This window comes from Oryx dammah, unplaced genomic scaffold, assembly GCF_014754425.2.
Source record: "Oryx dammah isolate SB20612 unplaced genomic scaffold, SCBI_Odam_1.1 HiC_scaffold_13, whole genome shotgun sequence".
NCBI classification, from domain to species: domain Eukaryota; kingdom Metazoa; phylum Chordata; class Mammalia; order Artiodactyla; family Bovidae; genus Oryx; species Oryx dammah.
The window spans coordinates 53,408,214-53,426,414 of record NW_024070197.1 but is presented as its reverse complement, the minus strand read 5'-3'; the positions used below and the strand labels follow the sequence as shown (position 1 = coordinate 53,426,414).

General features: G+C 54.7%; 1 protein-coding gene across 3 annotated transcripts in view; it reads left to right on the top strand.

Annotated features, from left to right (window-relative positions):
• The window catches only part of KIAA0513 (KIAA0513 ortholog), a 52,041-nt gene that overhangs the window by 28,486 nt on the left and 5,354 nt on the right, over window positions 1-18,201 (top strand). For 2 of the 3 annotated variants that reach the window (XM_040253969.1, XM_040253970.1), the window contains exons 2-12: window positions 1,267-1,774; window positions 3,736-3,835; window positions 4,634-4,707; window positions 7,792-7,862; window positions 9,085-9,289; window positions 9,635-9,675; window positions 10,146-10,224; window positions 12,781-12,858; window positions 13,963-13,992; window positions 16,779-16,859; window positions 17,261-17,355. In XM_040253969.1, the coding sequence (XP_040109903.1) occupies window positions 1,446-1,774; window positions 3,736-3,835; window positions 4,634-4,707; window positions 7,792-7,862; window positions 9,085-9,289; window positions 9,635-9,675; window positions 10,146-10,224; window positions 12,781-12,858; window positions 13,963-13,992; window positions 16,779-16,859; window positions 17,261-17,355 (1,183 nt within the window). In that variant the 5' untranslated portion in view covers window positions 1,267-1,445. The remainder of the gene's footprint in view (window positions 1-1,266; window positions 1,775-3,735; window positions 3,836-4,633; window positions 4,708-7,791; window positions 7,863-9,084; window positions 9,290-9,634; window positions 9,676-10,145; window positions 10,225-12,780; window positions 12,859-13,962; window positions 13,993-16,778; window positions 16,860-17,260; window positions 17,356-18,201) is intronic. The other variant, XM_040253971.1, reaches the window with a different exon arrangement.

Sequence of the window (18,201 nt, the reverse complement as noted above, 5' to 3'; positions counted from 1 at the left end):
GATGAGATGGTTGGATGGCACCACAGACTCAACGGACATGTGTTTGGGTAAACTCCAGGAGTTGGTGATGGACAGGGAGGCCTGGAGTGCTGCGGTTCATGGGGTCGCAGAGTTGGACATGACTGAGCGACTGAACTGAACTGAACTGTGCCAGGCGCTTGCATATTGCTACAAAGGTGGCTGAGGCATGGTCCGCCCCTCAGTGGATTATACTTTAGTGGGGTAAGCAGGAATACTAATATCTATCTGTTAAACAAGCAGACTTATTAAATGAGTGTCAGTAAAGTTCCAGTGTGGCCACACAGGAATCAGTAAATAGATTGCACAGGGTTTGAGCAAAGTGTCTGTGAAGAGGTGGTAATCAGCCAAGTCTAGAGGGATGAATAGAATTCCGGCTGGGGTGAGGAAGATGGAGGAGAAGGGAGAGGACCACCCAGCCTAAGGGTCAGAAGGACTGGCACCAGGAGGTGGATGCCGTTGCCCAGGGGGGCCCTGGTGCAGGGAGCGGGCAGGGAGGAGGAGGTGGGTCTGGTTGGCAAATGCCACTTAGAAACCATGGAAGGGTTTGAGGGGTCATGATGATCCCACATGTGACAGCTGGGGAGGCCCTGGGTCTTAAGTCGGCAAAAGCTGAGAAGGGGACCAGAAAGGGAGAGCCTCGGGCCTTGGAGGTGAGGAGCCCATGTATGTAGCCTGCCCCTGAGGACACCATCTTCCACAGCTGCTGATCTAGTAACAGCGGGTGGCGGGTGATTTCCGGTTTTATTGGCCTCGGCCTGGTCAGCTGGAGTCGGGAGCGGGTCAGCGGCAGCAGCCCCCCTTGAAGTCTGTTTGCTTAGTCTGGAGAAAGCCTGATCGGTGTGTTTGTTTGCTGTTTGCTCATCATATGGTGGATGTTTAATGGTGAGGGAGTGGCAGAGGACATCAGCAGAGAGCTGGCCCAAATTCTGGAAGCTGGGAGCTGCTTCTGAGGGGCAGAAGACTTCCCTGGTGGCTCAGATGGTAAAGCGTCTGCCTACAATGCAGGAGACCCGGGTTCAATCCCTGGGTCGGGAAGATCTCCTGGAGAAGGAAATGGCAACCCACCCCAGTATTCTTGCCTGGAAAATCCCATGGACGGAGGAGCCAGGTGGCCCAAGGGATCCCAAAGAGTCGGACACGACTTTACTTTCACTTTTCTGATGGGACAGGAGTGCCCTAATTCCTTCATCTAACTTGGGAAGCTCTCATGGTGAGAATGATGATGTGTCTCTGCTTCCATTACAGATGCCTTAGGGCCCCCTGGGCCATCCGGAGGAGTCAGTCCCAGCGGCCAGCAGTTCCCAAGCAGCGCACATGCACCTGGCGGGCTCCCGCTCAGCCTCGGGCTCCTGCTGACGCACCTGGGAACCCCGTCCCCCAGCCTCCCCACCCGACGTCCTGGTCCGCAGCACCCCGCCTGAGCCATGGAGGCCCCCGAGGTCCCTGTGGGCTCCCTGATTGACTTTGGGGCCGAGCCATCTGCTTCCTCGCCGCTGGAGGCACCGCCCCCAAAGCTGCAGGATGGGGATAGCTCCCCGGGAGAGGGCGCCTCAGAGAGCGAGACCACGGAGTCCGCGGACAGCGAGAACGACATGGGCGAGTCTCCCTCTCACCCGTCCTGGGGCCAGTACCGCCGCTCCTCCTCCAACGAGTCCTTCTCCTCCAACCAGAGCGCTGACTCGGCCAAGGATGAGGAGCTGCTGGAGCTCCGCGAGTTCATGCGCGGCTACGTGGAGAAGATCTTCTCTGGAGGGTAAGCCCCAGCCCTCACCCGCTGCTGGCACCTCCCGGGCTCAGCACCACCCGCTGCCTGCAGACCCCCTTGGAGAGATTCCCCCCCACCTTAGAGAGATTCCCTCCCCCCCCGCCTCAGGGCTGGGCTTTGCTTCCTCTGCATCTGAGGTGAGCCCCCAAGGGCATGCCTTCCAAGGTGTTGTAGCTGACAGTGAATTAGGGGTGCTGTAAGGCCAGAAGGTTTCAGGTACCAATGCCTCTTGGTACCCTGCCACAGCTGCTAGGATGGGGACTTGCCCTTGCACCTTTCTCCCACCTCACTTTGGTGGCTCCTGATGGTTTGAACCAGGAGCATTGATAGCTGCGCATAAGTAGAGGCTGGACCTGGGAATCTGTTTCACAGCTGTTACCAGCCCAGCAGGGGAAAGGGAAACACGGGTTCAGTTCAGGCCTTAGGTCTCGATGCTGCTCTTGCATCTTTGCACAGCAGCACGTGAAATGCTGAAGGTCCCTCCTCAGGACCTGCAGCATCAGCACCATGGGATTGTTAGAAACGCAGAGTCCTGGGCCCCAGCCGACCCACTGAGTCAGAATCTGCATTTTAACAAGGCCTCTGAGATGGGCACATGTGGCCTGAGGAGCTCTGGCTAAAGGGACCCTTTTCCAGCTTTGTTAAAGCGTAAGAAGGATTTCTGCCTGTTGACCGCACACAGTGAGGATGTTGTTTCCTGTTGTGCTTTAGCCCCTCAATGGTTAACTGGCAGGGTGATTTCCACCTTTGGCAGATGTGGCTCAGTTTTCTCTGCGGTTGGAGAGGAAAAGAGTTTATTAGCATCCTAATAATTGTCCATCCCCCGAATGCTTTTATGTGTGATTTTGAGTGCATTCTGGGATAGCAGTAGATGTGGCTTCCTACTTATTTTGTTTGACTCACACTGAAATTCATCAGCTTTCTCCAAGTACACCCAGTTAATGAAAAGGGGAGAAAGCCCAGAAGCTCACTGACTTGCCAGAAGGCCAGTCGAGATTTGTGGCAGCTTGTCTGTTGGCAGTATGGAACCTGGACAACTGAGTCAGATGCCTTGTCAAGAGCATTCATATCAAAGCTCCATGCACATGCCTGACAAATTCTTATGTTTCATCTGGTGTTGGTATTTTGGGATAAATGAGGCCAAGATGTTTTCTCTGAAACCTTAAATAAATGAAATTGCAAAAGCCAATTAATTGATGTTCAGCCTTCTGCTACCCCAATTTAGTCATTAGATTGGAGGTAGAGTACTGCCCCGCCCCCCCATGAAAGTGATTAGAAGTGGTTTAGATCAGGTGAGCATGTTGTCCACCCTGGTGGTGGTGACTCGCTGGCCTGGGGCCCCCTCCCCAATCTTCACCCCTCACACACAGAGCTGGGGAGCATCAGAGAGCAGACTGGCCCTTCAGAAGTGAGTGGAATAAGCAACGAGGCCCTCTGATGGCTGGAGGGGCATCAGACCGCGGGCTCTGTATGTCCTGCTGAAACTGAGCAGGTTAGGAATTCTTAACTCCAGTGGGTGGCTCCATACCTCATCAGCTCTAAAGATGAGGGGAGGTCAGGTGAGTTGGAGAGCCCAGCTGTCAGAGGCTTGTGGACCTTGTGAGTGCCCAAACGTCACTGAGACGGGCGGTCTCGTGGGCTTTGGAGCCAGGAAGTCTAGATGGGGCTCCCGCTTGCTGTTCCCCAGTTGTGTCTGACCCTCGAGCCAGGGTCCTCATTTTGGAAACAGCAATAAACCCATTGCTCTCGGGGTTGCCCAGAGGCTAGAATGTGCCTCTGCACTTGGTGGAGTGCGGTACCATTGGGGAGCCGAGGCGAGGATTGGGGTCCGGGGTCCAGCATCGCCTGCACTTAGGTGTCCTGTCCTTCCTCTTCCCCGACTGTAGTCCTTTTAGTTCCAGAGGATTAAAGAAAGCTTTCCTGTCTTTCCCCTCTGCCCTCTTCTCCAGGGAGGACTTGGACCAGGAGGAGAAAGCCAAGTTTGGCGAGTACTGCAGCAGTGAGAATGGGAAAGGCCGGGAATGGTTTGCCCGGTATGTGAGCGCCCAGGTAAGGGGGTGACAGGGCTGTCACCTGCTCAGGAGAAACGACCCACCGGAAAAACATGTGAAGCTCATCTAGAGATGTTTCAAAAAGGCCTTTTTAGAATAGTGGAAGATGCAGCCTGGCCTCTCAGCCACATGAAATTCCAGATATGTTCGTCTTTTTAAAGACAAGCACGTGGGCTGTGTCCCTGCATGTTTTTATTAAAGAACCCACAACATTCAGTTTTCATAAAGTATTCAAGACAATAACAGCCGTGTAAGCTCAGATGAGAAGTTTTGTAAATAGCCAATAGATTCTTTTTTTGTTTTTCCTGTAAAATGGACAAAGTTCTTAGTTTTTAAAGTATTTTTACTAACATAACTTTGCAAAGCAACTATGCTCCAATAATAATTTTTTTTAAGTATTTTTTTATCACAACTAATTTATTCTCACAAGAAAAATTAGAAAATGCTGGTAAGCAAAAGTAGAAAAACTGCCCATAAACCCCCCATCCAAAAAATAGCCAGCCTTGTCACCTTGGGGTTGCATCCTTCCATACTTCCCCATGTGTGGGTGAGTGGGTGAAGTTCCTAGTTTTTAAAATCTCACAGAGAGACACAGGGACTGATGTGGGGCGGTCTGGGGGCAGGGCAGCCCTTCACTGAGTCCGGGTTTCTGTGGAGCAGGGCTCGTGCTGGGCCCGAGCAGGGCTGCGTTTAGAGATGCTCGGCACTTAGAGAAGTTGTGGTGAGCCTACAGCCCCTCTGAGCCGAGTACAGCTCTGCCAGCGGCTGCCTGACCATCTGCCCTCTTCCTGGACAGCGCTGCAACTCCAAGTGCGTCTCAGAGCCCACCTTCTACCGCCTGGTGCAGTCCTTCGCGGTGGTCCTGTTCGAGTAAGTGATGCTGCAGCTCAGAGCCTCTGTCCTAACTGCTCATCTTTCCTCCCTCCCCGCCCAAGAGACCCCAGTCCTGAGTACCGGCCCCACACATGCGTCATCAGCTCGATTGCTCTGGCGCTCCCCAGCATCTGCTGGGAGTCATGACCAGCATCTCACGGGAAAGAGCACAGTCCCCACCCGGCAGGAGAGGAGAGGGCCACAGCTGGGTGTGAGTCAGTTCCCCCGACCTGTCTGGAGAGAGGCTGTGATTCCACGGCCCGCCCTGTCCTCCTCCAGCCCAGATCGGGGTTCTCTGGACTTCCTGTAGTGACGTGCTCCACACACACTCTCATCATCCAGTAATGAGATGGCTGGCTGGATGATGTCACCTGCCTGGAGTCCTCGTGAGGCACTGCTGGGGCCTTTTGTCTCAGAGGGTGTCCTGGACCATGTGGGCTGGGGAGGAAGCCCCCTGCCAACGTGTGGCCGTGGAGGCTGGCCGTTGACTTGTGGGGCTCCTGCTCCTGAGGCCTGGGGCTCCAGAACTCTTGACCTGATTCAGATGCCCTGACTTGCTTCAGAGCTGGACATGCCCTCCACAGTGTGAATAGGAGGAGCCGTGTCTGCCCGGGGGTAAATAAGCAGTGACTTTAATCATGGGGCGGGTGCATGGGAAACTGGGGGCAGAGGGAAGCCCTGACTCTGATCTGACCGTCATTTAAACCCACTTGCCCCATCAACTCAGTGTGGCCTTGGAGCAGGTCCTGGTCTGTGGCTTAGGCTGTGGCCACTTTCCCGTGTCTCCCCACCTTTTTCTCTTCCCCATGAACACATGGCATGGACTGGAGGAAAATTGCCAAAAGAAAGGAGCCCCTGTTTTTCTTAACACTCTGAATGTGCCAAGTTCCGGGTGTGCTCAGGAGGAATCCTGGCTTGGGTGGAGAGGCCTTGTGGAGGGAGTCGAGGGCCCACACTCTCTGGGGATGCATCGGGAGCTGCACAGAGCAGCCCCAGGAGGTCGGGGGTCAGCACGCTCTCCCACCCTGAGGACACTTCCACCTCCAGACATTTGTATCTCTAGGAACCTTCATGAATGTATACTTTTTATAGATGGTGTCACATTTGCTATGCCCCATATGGTAACATGCTTATCTAATTCTCCATTTTTCTTTTAATTATTCCTTAAGTAAGTACACTGGGTGGTTGGGGGAGTTAAGTTTTAAACACAGACTCCTTCCATGACTTTGTTTGTGAGCATAGTTTTTTTATGGTTGCAAAAAAAAATTTATAGAAATGTAGCTTTTTAGATTTATTGGATTATTTTTATGTTAAATGATAAAGTGGCCCTCATCCCACTGTTTAGATAATGTCTGTTGATTTTCTTTTTTGAAGTAATACTTATCTGAAGTGAAAAACTAAACAGGAAAGAGAGTGCATGAGGGAACAGAACGGAAAGACACCGAAGCCTAGGAGGAAAAGGAAAGGTTCTCTCGCTTCTGGTCCACTCCCAGAGATAACCCCACTCTGAATGACGCACGCACCAGCAAGGACATGCTTCTTCTAAAAGTGCAGTCCCCTGCGTTTGCATTCAGTGGTGCATCTGCCATGGCTGCTGCTGCTGCTGCTGCTAAGTCGCTTCAGTCGTGTCCGACTCTGTGCGACCCCATAGACGGCAGCCCACCAGGCTCCCCCGACCCTGAGATTCTCCAAGCAAGAACACTGGAGTGGGTTGCCATTTCCTTCTCCAATGCATGAAAGTGAAAAGTCAAAGTGAAGTCGCTCAGTCGTGTCCGACCCTCAGCGACCCCATGGACTGCAGCCTTCCAGGCTCCTCTGTCCGTGGGATTTTCCAGGCAAGAGTACTGGAGTGGGGTGCCATTGCCTTCTCTGGCCATGGCTATGATGTGTTGTAATATATGAATGCATGACTATACCAGGATTTACTCAGCACCTGCCCTGTTAATGGGCTTTAGCTGATTCCTCTTTTCTTCTCTAATTCATGGTACTGCAGTGGACATCCGAAGAAGGCAATGGCACCCCACTCCAGTACTCTTGCCTGGAAAATCCCGTGGATGGAGAAGCCTGGTGGGCTGCAGTCCATGGGGTCACTAAGAGTCGGACACGACTGATTAACTTCACTTTCACTTTTCACTTTCATGCATTAGAGAAGGAAATGGCAACCCACTCCAGCGTTCTTACCTGGAGAACCCCAGGGACAGGGTTGCCTGGTGCGCTGCCGTCTATGGGGTCACACAGAGTTGGACACGACTGAAGTGACTTAGCAGCAGCAGCAGCACCAGTGGACATCGTTATAGCTTTGCAGCTACAGATTCCCAGGGGCAGGCAGGTCCTGCTTTTGAAGTTTTCTCCCCTTTTTTTGTTTGCTAAGTTGAATGGATCCATGTGTATCTCATACTCTCAATATAGTAAGTACAGTCCTTTACATATGTAGGACATCTTCTAGCCTAGCTCAGGCTCTGGTATATAATCGATTACTTTGATTTTCAGCAACTGGTATAGGGTAGGTAGGTATTCATATTCCCAGTCATTCTCAAAGTGCTGTCTCTGGGCCAGGAGCTTCAGAACATCAGCTTCCCAAGGCAGTTTGTTAGAAATGCATGTTCTTGGGCCCTGCCTGAGACCTGCTGACCCAGAGACTCCAGGGTACACCCAGCAATCCACATCTTAACATGCTCTCCAGGTGACCCTGGTGCTGCCCACGTCTGCATATTACCCAAGCCCATGCTCCTTCCCGAGAAGTAGGGCCAGATGCAGGTATAGGCCTGAGATGCGAGGCCCATCCTCCAGTTCTGGGGCTGCCCTTTGGGGCAGGGTCGAGCTTCCTGGGCCCTGGCTGTCCCACTCTGACAGTGAAAGAGGCCTGGTAGATGGATGGCGAGGGCCTTCCCACCCAGAATCAGACCTTCTCCCAGGCTGTGTTCCTGGACCTGGGGAGCTCTTTCTGTGGCTTCTCCTCCAGAGCATCAAGTGGGTGAGGTAACAGTTAGACGTGTCTGTGAGTATGCTGGTCCTCTCAGGAACGTGGAGAGGGAATCGGGTCGGGGACCCGTCAGCCAGTCACTGCTCTCCCCGTTTCAGGTGTCACCAGATGGATGACTTCGGGCCCGCCAAGAACCTCATGACCATGTGCTTCACCTACTACCACATCGGTGAGGCCCTGGCGCGGCTCACGGGGAGGGCAGACCCTCACCTTCCAACGCCCATCGAGTGGAGATTTCTTTTTTACTTAGTTTTTATTTTTTGGCTGCACTGCGTAGCATGTGGGATCTTACTTCCCTGACCAGGGATCGAACCCGCAGCCCCTGCAGTGGAAGCACAGAATCTTTATCACTGGAACTCCAAGGAAGTCCCCAAGTGGGGATTTCTTAAGGCAAAGCTGCGGGGCACCCAGAAAACAAAGGGAGCTGGTGTTAGGGTGGGGTTGAGGAAGAGGGAGACTCCTGGAACAGGAGGAGAAGGGCCCACAGTGTGGGTCAGGAGGCTGAGGGTTGGCTATGAGGAAACGAGAAGGTGGACACACGGGGCAGGATGCTTCAGGTGGATGCCGGGATGGCTGGTGTGAGGATGTGCAGGTCTCATGTTCTGGGTGAACGTGAATGCAGGGTCAGCTGTGGACAAGGGTGAAGAGGAGCAGCTGGGCTGTGGGCTGGAGCTGCCTCTGAGCAGAGGGCAGGTTGACCTGTGCTGGCTCATGGCTCTGGGGCCTCCCGGTACATCGCAGCTAGAGGGCTCCCCTGTTAAGCTCCTTGAGCTGCAACCCCAGACACTTGTTCAGGCCTCCTCAAGTAGAGGGCTTCTGGGAGCCCACCCAGGGGCTGGAGCTGGGTCAGGGCAGCACTGGCACCATGGGTTCACTCTAGCATCCCCTTCCTCTGCATCTCAACTCCGTCCTACTGGCTACTGGCCTGAGTCCTCAGCTTGTGGCCCTTTGGCATGAGAGAGCAACCTGGGCCTGCGGGGCTGCCTGGACCTTGGTCGGTACACAGCCTTGGGGAGGGACATTCCTCCTTTCTCCTGGCTGCCCTCCTCCAGCATCTCCCGTGTCCAACACCCTCCTGTTTCAGGCCCAGCCCGGGTGCCACTCAGCATACTCTGTGCTGGCCTCTACCTATGTGCGCTGCGCACCCGCCTTCTGGACTCACTGTTTCTTGGGGGCTGGGTCCCTGCCTGTTTCCTCTTCTGTCCCTGGTGACCCCTGGCTGACCTGGACACAGTAAGTGCCTAGGGACTGCCTGAGAGCGCAGGGGCCCAGGCCCTGTGCCTTCTCGAGCCTTGAGCCCCTCGCTTCCCATCAGCTTGTCCAGTGATGGCGGAGACGGCGACCCCAGCCTCTGTGGTTCCAGTCGGTTCTCATCACTCTCCCACCTCCAGGTAAACCGCACCTGCTCCCGACGGAGTCCAAGGAGAAGCCGACTGGGAGCATCGACTCCTACCTGAAGTCAGCCAACAGCTGGTTGGCGGAAAAGAAGGACATTGCCGAGCGGCTGCTGAAGAACACCTCAGCCAAGACAGAGAACGTCAAGGGCTTCTTTGGGTTGGAGACCAAGCCCAAGGGGCCCCCAGTCAGGAGGAACGAGTGAGTGTGCCCTGTGTGCGCCCCTCCCCGGCCACAGGTGTGACCAGGAGGCTGCTCCCTGGCCTGGTGACGGAAGCACCTCAGCCTCCTCGGCTGTTGTTGGGGCCTGAGAGCCGCTCTGGGAAGCACAGCTGCTTCCCCGCCCTCTAGAGTTTTCCACATCTCAGTTCTAAAAGACTGGCGATTGGTAAACGTAGCATTGATTTCATGCACATGCTTTCAGAAAACCACCTAAATGTACACATGGGTCATGAGACATAATCCTGTTTAAGCAATGTTGAAGGGTTCTTTGGGAAACTGGGGCCGGGGGGTTGTTTTGTCACTTCTGTGGTTTCTCTCCCCAAGGGAGGAAGAGGGCAGACCCAAGGAGAAGCCGCGGAAGACGGGTGAGTGCCTCCTGGGCCCCAGGGCTGTGGGCGCCTGGGTGGCACCACTTCAGCCCCTCGGGGCCTTAGCTCAGCCCACAGCAAACCAGCAACCCCCCAGGCAAGTGCCCACACATCTGGGGCTCCAGCTCCCCATAGCAGGAGACACTGTCCTGCGTGATTCCCCAGTTGCCCCTGCTCCAGCCTGTAATCTAGTACTGAATTTCTATTGAAAAACCACTTCTCTGGGGACCAACTCCTCATCATAGGGACGTCAAGGAACATTTCTGGGGTGGGGGAGCCGTTTCTGGGGCCCTCCCTGGACTGAATCCTCAGGGCCAGGCCTGAGCATGTCGTTACTGATGTGGGTCTCAGGGCAGGTGCCGTGGAATTTCCACTGCGTGTCTGTGTGACTCTGGGGGCACGTGGGGCCTGCCGGGAGGGCTGCTGGAGCGGTTTGCCCTGCTGAAGTCTCCCTCCCCGTCCCACAGTAACTGTGTGCAGCCTGGAAGAGGAGAGGAAAGGAGAGAAGATCTACCTGTACACACACCTGAAGCAGCAGCCCATCTGGTAAGGCCACCCTCCACCTGGGGGGCAGCAGCTGCCAGCACCCACGTCCCCATTAGAAATGACAGTAGCGAGTGTTGGCGGGGACGCGGGGAAATTAGAACCCCACACACTGCTGGTGGGACTGTCCGAGGCAGCAGCCACTGTGGAAGGCGACCTGGCAGTTCCTCAGAGGTCAGACAGAGTTTTACCCCAAGACCCAGCAATTCTGCTCCTGGGTAGATGCGCAAAAGAATTGGAAACAGGTACTCAGGCAAAAATCTGTGCACATCCATTCATGACATGCTGTTCATAAGAGCCCAGAGATGGAACAACCTGATGTCCATCCATGCAGATGCACAAAGTGTGGGCTGTTACTCAGCCACGTAAAGGAATGGGGCACCCACACCCGCCACAGCGTGGGTGGACCTGGAAAACATTATGCCAAATGACCAAAGCCAGGCCCAAAGGACCACGCAGTGTATTTACATAAAGTGTCCAGGAGGCAAAGCCCTGGAGACAGTGGACTGGTGGTTGCCAGGATCCGGGGGAAGCAGGGAATGAGATGATGAAAAGGTCCCAGAAACAGACAGTGGTAATAGTTGCACAGTTGCACAAGTCCATGAATAGACCACAACCCAACCCACTGAGTTGTAGACTTTAAAAGTGTGGGTTTTCTGGTATGTGAATTATGTCCTAGTCCAGCTGTTTTAGGAGAGGGAAATGGCAACCCACTCCAGTATTCTTGCCTGGAGAATCCCGGGGATGGAGGAGCCTGGTGGGCTGCTGTCTGTGGGGTCGCACAGAGTTGGATATGACTGAAGCAACTTAGCAGCAACAGCAGCCAGCTGTTTTACGTATATAAATACCATATGCACGCAAAGGCCATGGACTGGGAGACCCATGGTCAGGGGACACCCCACCCTCTGCTGTGAGCACACCCTCGTCCCTCCAGAGCCTCTCCGTCCACGTGTTTTATTTTATTTACTCACAAGTTGGAGGCAGATTAGCATTTGGAACCCAAAGGGTGTCAGACGCTCCCCTCCCATGAGGAATGCCGTCTAGTGGCATGAGAGCTTGGCACAACAGGACAGGGCGTGGGAGACGTGTAGCCGGCCAGAGCTGGGCGGCAGCTGTCTGGAAGCCTGTGGCCCCAGGCTGCAGGGCCAGGCTCGGGTGGCAGCAGGGAGAAGCCCACCAGCCTGGGGCCCACATCCATGATTTAACTCAGGCCCCTTTGGGCTCAGCTGGGCTATTGTCTTACCTTCTGCTTCAGGGCTCAGCACACTTTTCTGTGGAGGGCTGGGTGATAAATCTTTTAGGCTTTACCAGCAACCACTCTACTCTGCCTCTATAGTGCAAAAGCTGCCATGGACAGGATGTAAGTGGGTGATCGTGGCTGTGAGCCCTTAAAACTTGATTTACACAAAGACACAGAGGCCTGGGTTTGTCCCATGTGCCATAGGTTTGCTGACTCTGATCTTTGGGAAGAATGGTTCTGTCTTGTGCGACCCTATAAGCGTGTCTGCTCTCTGCGCATGGCCTGTCCCTGCCAGGTTCCCATTTCTGTTAATAGACGCTAATGTAGAAAAGCAAGTCTCCTTGAGGCCTCTGCTTCCTGTTGGGAGTCTCAGTGGGAGACCGAGAAGGGGAATGGCTTCATCCATGTCCTACAGGTGAAGGTTCCACCTTCCCAGATTATAGGTCCTGGGAGACATGCAGATGACTGCCAAGGCCCAGGAAACCAGCTCCATTGAGGATAAAGGCACATAGGCCCTCATGGGCCACGTGGAACTAAAGAGGAAACTAAAGAACCTTTTGATGAGGGTGAAAGAGGAGAGTGAAAAAGCTAGCTTAAAATTCAATGTTAAAAAACCTAAGATCATGGCATCCAGTCCCATCACTTCATGGCTAATAGAAGGGGGAAAAGTGGAAACAGTGACAGATTTTATTTTCCTGGGCTCCAAAATCACAGCGGATGGTAACTGCAGCTGTGAAAATAAAAGACACTTGTTCCTTGGAAGGAAAGCTATGACAAACCTAGACAGCATGTTAAAAAGCAGAGACACTGATTTGATGACAAAGATTCATATAGTCAAAGCTATGGTTTTTCCAGTAGTCATGTATGGATGTGAGAGTTGGACCATAAAGAAGGCTGAGCACTGAAGAACTGATGCTTTCAAATTGTGGTGCTGGAGAAGATTCTTGAGAGTCCCTCAGACTGCAAGAAGATCCAACCAGTCCATCCTAAAGAAAATCAACCCTGAATATTCATTGGAAGGACTGATGCTGAAGCTGAATCTCCAATACTTTGGCCACCTGATGCTAAGAGCTGACTCACTGGAAAAGACCCTGATGCTGGGAAAGAATGAAGGCAGAAGGAGAAGGGGTGACAGAGGATGAGATGGTTAGAAAGCATCAGTGACTCAATGGACATGGATGTGAGGAAAGTCCAGGGGATAGTGGAGGACAGAGGAGCCTGGCGTGTGCAGTCCATGGTTGCAAAGAATCGGACATGACTTAGCAACTGAACAACCTGGGCCTGAGACCCACTGTGTTCCCATCTTGTCTGTCTTGCAGGCACACACTGAGGTTCTGGAATGCAGCTTTTTTCGATGCCGTCCACTGTGAGAGGAGAAAGCGGTCTCCCACGACCAGGTAGGAGCCAAGTCCAGGCCTGCTTTGCCTCGGGAAAGAGGACCAGGGAGAGGCTTTTTTGTCCCGTTTCTGAAGAGGAGAGCAGAAGGACGGAATGGCTGAGTCCTCGCGTCTTGTGTTTCTACCTCGAACCCTTCTGGCTCCGGTGCCCTGCAAGCTGCCTGAAGGGTCCTGGGCGCACAGCTTCTGGGTGGGGACCCAGCTTGCATGAGCGCTTCTTCCCCTGGGGCTCTGGCATGACTTGGCCTGACCCTCCTCATAAATGCAAACTCCCACTGAACGAAGCCCCTGGGGCCCCCTTGGACCCACTCTGACAGTCTCTGTAAGAACCCAGGCTCCTGAGCTGGGACCCTGGCTGCAGGATTCATGTCTGGGGAAGGCAGTTGCTACTTTCAGCTGCCTCCTCTGGGCTGCAGCTTCCCCGGGGCCCCTTTGGAGACCCCACTTTGTAAACCATCAGCAGCGAGGAGTGTGCATTGGGCCTCAGCGAGCCAAGGTTGGCGCCTGCTGTGTGCAGCAATGGGGCAGGGAGGGGGCAGCAGCCCCCCAGGCCTGGGTCACTTTATCTGCCCCGCAGTCATGGGGCTTTGAGGTCTCTGCGTCTCTTCTCGTTAACGAGATGAGCCCCCTTCTTCTCTAACACTGGGGAGACCTCAGAACCTTTCTCCCGGCAGGAGAGAGGGCAGAACCTGCTGGTTAAGACTTCAGGCCACTGGGACTTAGGGGATCTTAAGTGAAATCTTTCTTTTGGAGGGGGAAGTCAGTAAACCTTCATGGGGGCGGGATGGCCTGCTGTGGCTGTGTGTCCTGGGAAGCAGGGAAGCACGTGGGGGGAGAGGTCCTGGACCATTCCTTAGGATTCTAGACAGAATTCTCTGCTCTGCTGGGAGATGCAGACACAGGAAACGCCTGTAGGTGAGGGGGATCTCATGTTGCTTTGCTCCCCGACATCTCGGCCAGCGCCCCCCACCCACCCGGAACCCCGTCTTCATCTCCGTCTCTGCTGTGATAACCCTCCTTCCGCGCTTGCTCTCTTTTTCCATCCACATATCTTGCATGAGTTTGACATGTTCCTCTGTTTACCTGTTTCTGCTGCCGCTCCAGAGGGGATGCTGGAGAGGAGGAGAAGAAGAGGTGTGTGTCCACGTGCCTGTCCCTGGACAGTGCGGGGCCCTTCTAGGGCCGCTGGGGGAGGGCACCCAGGTGCAGATGGGACTCGCAGCTGGCGGGCCCAGCGCTGGGACAGGCTGGTGATGGTGGGGAGCTAGCCCGTGACAGAGACTTTAAAATGGACAGGAGGCAGACACAGCTCCCAAGAACCCTGCAAGGCCCAGCGTGTGTCCCGAGAGGAGGGGACAGTGAGGTCTAGCAGGTCAGCTCTGACCGTGAATGAGCCAGCCTCCACGGGCCACTGTGGCCCTCCAAGCAGACCCTGAAACCACACCCTCGGGGTCACTTGTCGCCCACTTGGTTATTGATCCTGGCTGGAGCCACCAATGTGGCCAGAGGACCTGTCTCTATAGTCATGTCCAGAGGCGTGTGAGCTCTGGCAGACCCTCGCCCACTCGGACGAGTCTGAGGGTCCCAGAGAAAGGACAGCTGCTCCATGCCCCCGGCCACTGAGTGTTGTGGGGCCTGTGCGTGTCAAGGGGCCCCTGAATGCAAATGTCTAGGACCGGCTGTTTCCTGTGAGCCCACGATGGCTCTGACTTTGTGTGAACTTGATATGTGTTAGATTGCTTCCTAAGATATTTTTAGAGTTAAAAGCCTGCCTATTCAGAATATAATTTCTGATAACAGTGCTTTTTTTAAATTTGGTGGAAATTTCCCAAAGCATGCTTCCTTTAATCAGTGATGTATTTTTAGTGCTTATTGTTCTATGTGAAATCTTGTCTTTTTTTTTTTTTTTTCCAATGCAGCCTTATTATGGCTTTAAAAGGAGCACTTAAGCACAGCAGCTACCTCCGTTCATAAAAAGCCCCCGAGTTCCCACAGTCTCTCTAAGGGATAGGGTGATTAACCAGCCTTCCCAGCACCATGGCCGAGGTCTGAGAGGGTCAGAGCATCGTGGCCTCTAAGCCTTGTGAGGGCAAATGACTCTCTGGTCCTCACAGGCCTCCTCACCCGGGGCAGGTGTGGTCTGGCCAGGCACCTCCTAGACCTGCCCCCCAGGACACCCTGAGACTGGGGGACCAGAGTTCAGCTCTGAGTCCTTGGGCAACCTTGTGTCTCCAGCGTGATTTCTTTCTGGCAAAGTCGGCTGACAACGCCATCAGCATCCTCTCTGTTCTCAGGAGGCCTCCTGTTCTGTAACCTGCTCGTCACATCCAGATTCTCACTGTGGCATTTTAGACACATGATCTGCTCTCTTGTGATATTAGACTTCCACCAATATTTGACGTTGGACTCAGTTTTAAAGAATTGATTTGATTGTAGGCATCCCCTGATTGACCTTCTGCCTGTTTCATCAGAGATCAGATTAAATGTCCCAACTCTAGTCCTCACTGCAGCAAAAAAGTCACCTCTGCCTCTACTGTCAGGACTACTGTGCTGCACAACTGCAAGGGAGCCACTTCCAGATTGGTTGGGGTTGCACAGTGCACGACCTGTGCAACTGTACCCAGCAAGCCAGGTGGTGGTTTGGAGATTTAATGCCTGGACAGTCCTAAGGGCGTCCACCAGGGGAAAGGGGATGGGAAGGAGTGTGGAATGGGATCAGCATAGTGCCTGGAAGCGCCTTCCAGGTGTCTTCGTGGCTATTCTGCTAGCCTGAGGAGACTGGAGTGACACCTCCTCCTGCCTCTGCTGCGCCGTGGTGTCCTGTGGTTCCCGCTCAGCTGCACCAGCACCAGTGGCCTCCCTCAGCCTGAAGAGGGAGAGGAGTCGAGAGTTGATGTTCTTGGTTCTGTTCCACTTCCTTTGGCTTCTCCATCACCCTGACCCCCCTCATACTCCCTCTTCTCTCCCTTTTATCTTTTTTTCTCTCAACCTGTTTTAATCAGACTCCTCGTCCAGAGTGTAATTCTTAAGGGGAAGTAGGCATCTACTCATTTCCCAGATGGCCATGGGGCTATCATGCCTGGGCGATGGGGGGTGGGCTGGTTGAGGGGCTGACTTTCCCGGGCCACAGAGACAAGTGATGCTCTGCTGTAAGGGGAGGGGCCGATGCCCTGCAGGGTCGGGTGGCCTGGGCTCTCACTCGTGGACACAGCTCCTTAGGCTCAGAAGAGCACCCTCCCTGCCTGAGCCCTGACCCCTGACCCTATGCTCCTGCACCATGGTCCCTCCTCGTAGAGTTTCCCATCTTTGCACAGAGGCTTTGCGCCATCTTCACTGTGGTCACAGGGTAGCAGTCACCGGCCCTGGGGCGGCTATGCAGGGCGGGCCTTGGCCATGAGGAAGCCAGGAGCAGAGTGAGTGGCCAAGCTGGGCCAGCCTGGCAGGCAGCATGTGGTCAGAGGCTGTGGACCCTGCCGGAGAGCCCGAGGCCTAGAGACAGTGGGAGGGGAGCCCTGTGGCCTCCTTGCTGGGTTCTTGACTCCCACTTTTCTCAGACACCGGTGGGCCCCTGGCCTCTGCAGTTGTCCCTGCCTGAAACATGAGCTGTGGCCTCCTCTGTCCTGGAACCTTTGAAAAGGTGGGGGACGGGACTCTCATTTCCTAGCAAATGTTCTAGGCGACCGCTAAGCACACACCTTCTCAGGGCCCTGGGTCTCATCTCCGCCAGGACAAGGTGATGAGTGTGTGTGTATCGCTCCCCCGCCCCCTCGGGTAGGCTTCCTAGAAGCAGCACCAGCAGCTCTTTGGCCCAGGAGTCCCCTCTGTGTCAGGGAGGCCAGCACCTATAGGTCAGAGTAGGGGAGGGCTGAGCGGTGGGGACGTGGGCCTGAAGCTCCCTGCTGCCCCTCCTATGCTTGCAGGGAGCGGTGGTGCCACATGACCCAGGAGGAGCGGGACGACAGCCTGCGGTTCAACGAGAACATCACCTTCGGGCAGCTGGGGTGAGTGCTGCCACCCGGGGCACCCCGGGATGAGAAAGCGGGGCAGGCGGGGCTGGGTGCTGATACTGAGGCCCAGACTCAGTGAGGAGGGGCTGCTGGGTAAGATGCTCCTGGCGGGGGCTCCACTGGGGGAGCACCACCCTTATGATGTCACACGCCCCTGACTCAGGGTTGTTACCACCATGAGTTCTTAAATGTCCCAGAAGCACACGCTTCACTCCATTTGGCCTCCACACCGTTTCACGGTGAGTGAAGCTGGCTGGCTAAGGAGGCAATTTGGTTTTTACTTCTTTCTAATGATTCCTGGCAGGCTGCCTGTTGGGCCCCGGCTCCCTTCCCTCCCCACCCCCCGCCGCCCCGGGAGCTGGGAGGGGTGCCAGCTCACGGCCGTGTCCCCCCAGCACGTTTGCGCACAATATGCTGGCGTTCGGGCTGAACAAGAAGCTGTGCAACGACTTCCTGAAGAAGCAGGCGGTGATCGGCAACCTGGACGAGGGTGAGTGCCGGCCAGGTCGGCGGGGCTGGGGGTTCAGGAGCCAGGTGGGCTGCGTGGGGGATCCCCGTCCCAGTCAGAGAGTTATCCCTGCTTTACTTAGAGATGGGATGTTGAATGTTCCTGCCTGCCTAAGTGCGTGGGACACGTTTCCTTCCATTTGGAAACCCAGTTCTGCTAGGTAGGACTTGCTGGGGGGTGGGGGGGGGAGGGTTCTGCCTGGTCAGTGCTTAACAACAGGGTCCAAGTAAAGCTGTAACTTGGCACTCAGACTCTGACCTTGAAAATGGACAGACTCTGGCCCCGAGCTGCCCTTCTTCTAAGTGACCAGCATATGGCCTGCCTTGATTTCTTGAACCACACTGCCCTGGGAGGTCTGGGGGCAGGAGGGTCGGAGGTCCTGAGGTTGGTTTTTCTAGAATCTCTGACTTCTGTAATGAAAGGAGATGCATTGCTGATGTCAACTTCCTTAATCAACAGCTGGCCTTTCTGCATCATCCCACATGATGGGTATTGAATGACTCTTCCTTGTCCCCCCAAAAGCCTTGCACTTAGACATGTATTTGGCTAGACCAGTATTGTCCAAAACTCCACCCCGCACCAAGTCAAAGAAGGCCAAGGACAGGTGGCCTCAGGAGGTGCTCTGGACAGCCTCACAGTGTTATCATCGGCCCTGTCACCCAGCACAGGGCAGAGCACCATGCCCCCACCACGTGGCCCCTCCTCAGCCCCCAGGACCCAAGCCTGGCTCCTGTGACACGTTCCTCCGCCCACACCAGGCTGCTGGGCCTACTGGCCTGCCCTCTGTAGCGTCATTTCTGTGGGAAGATGCAGCCTGGTTCACAGGAG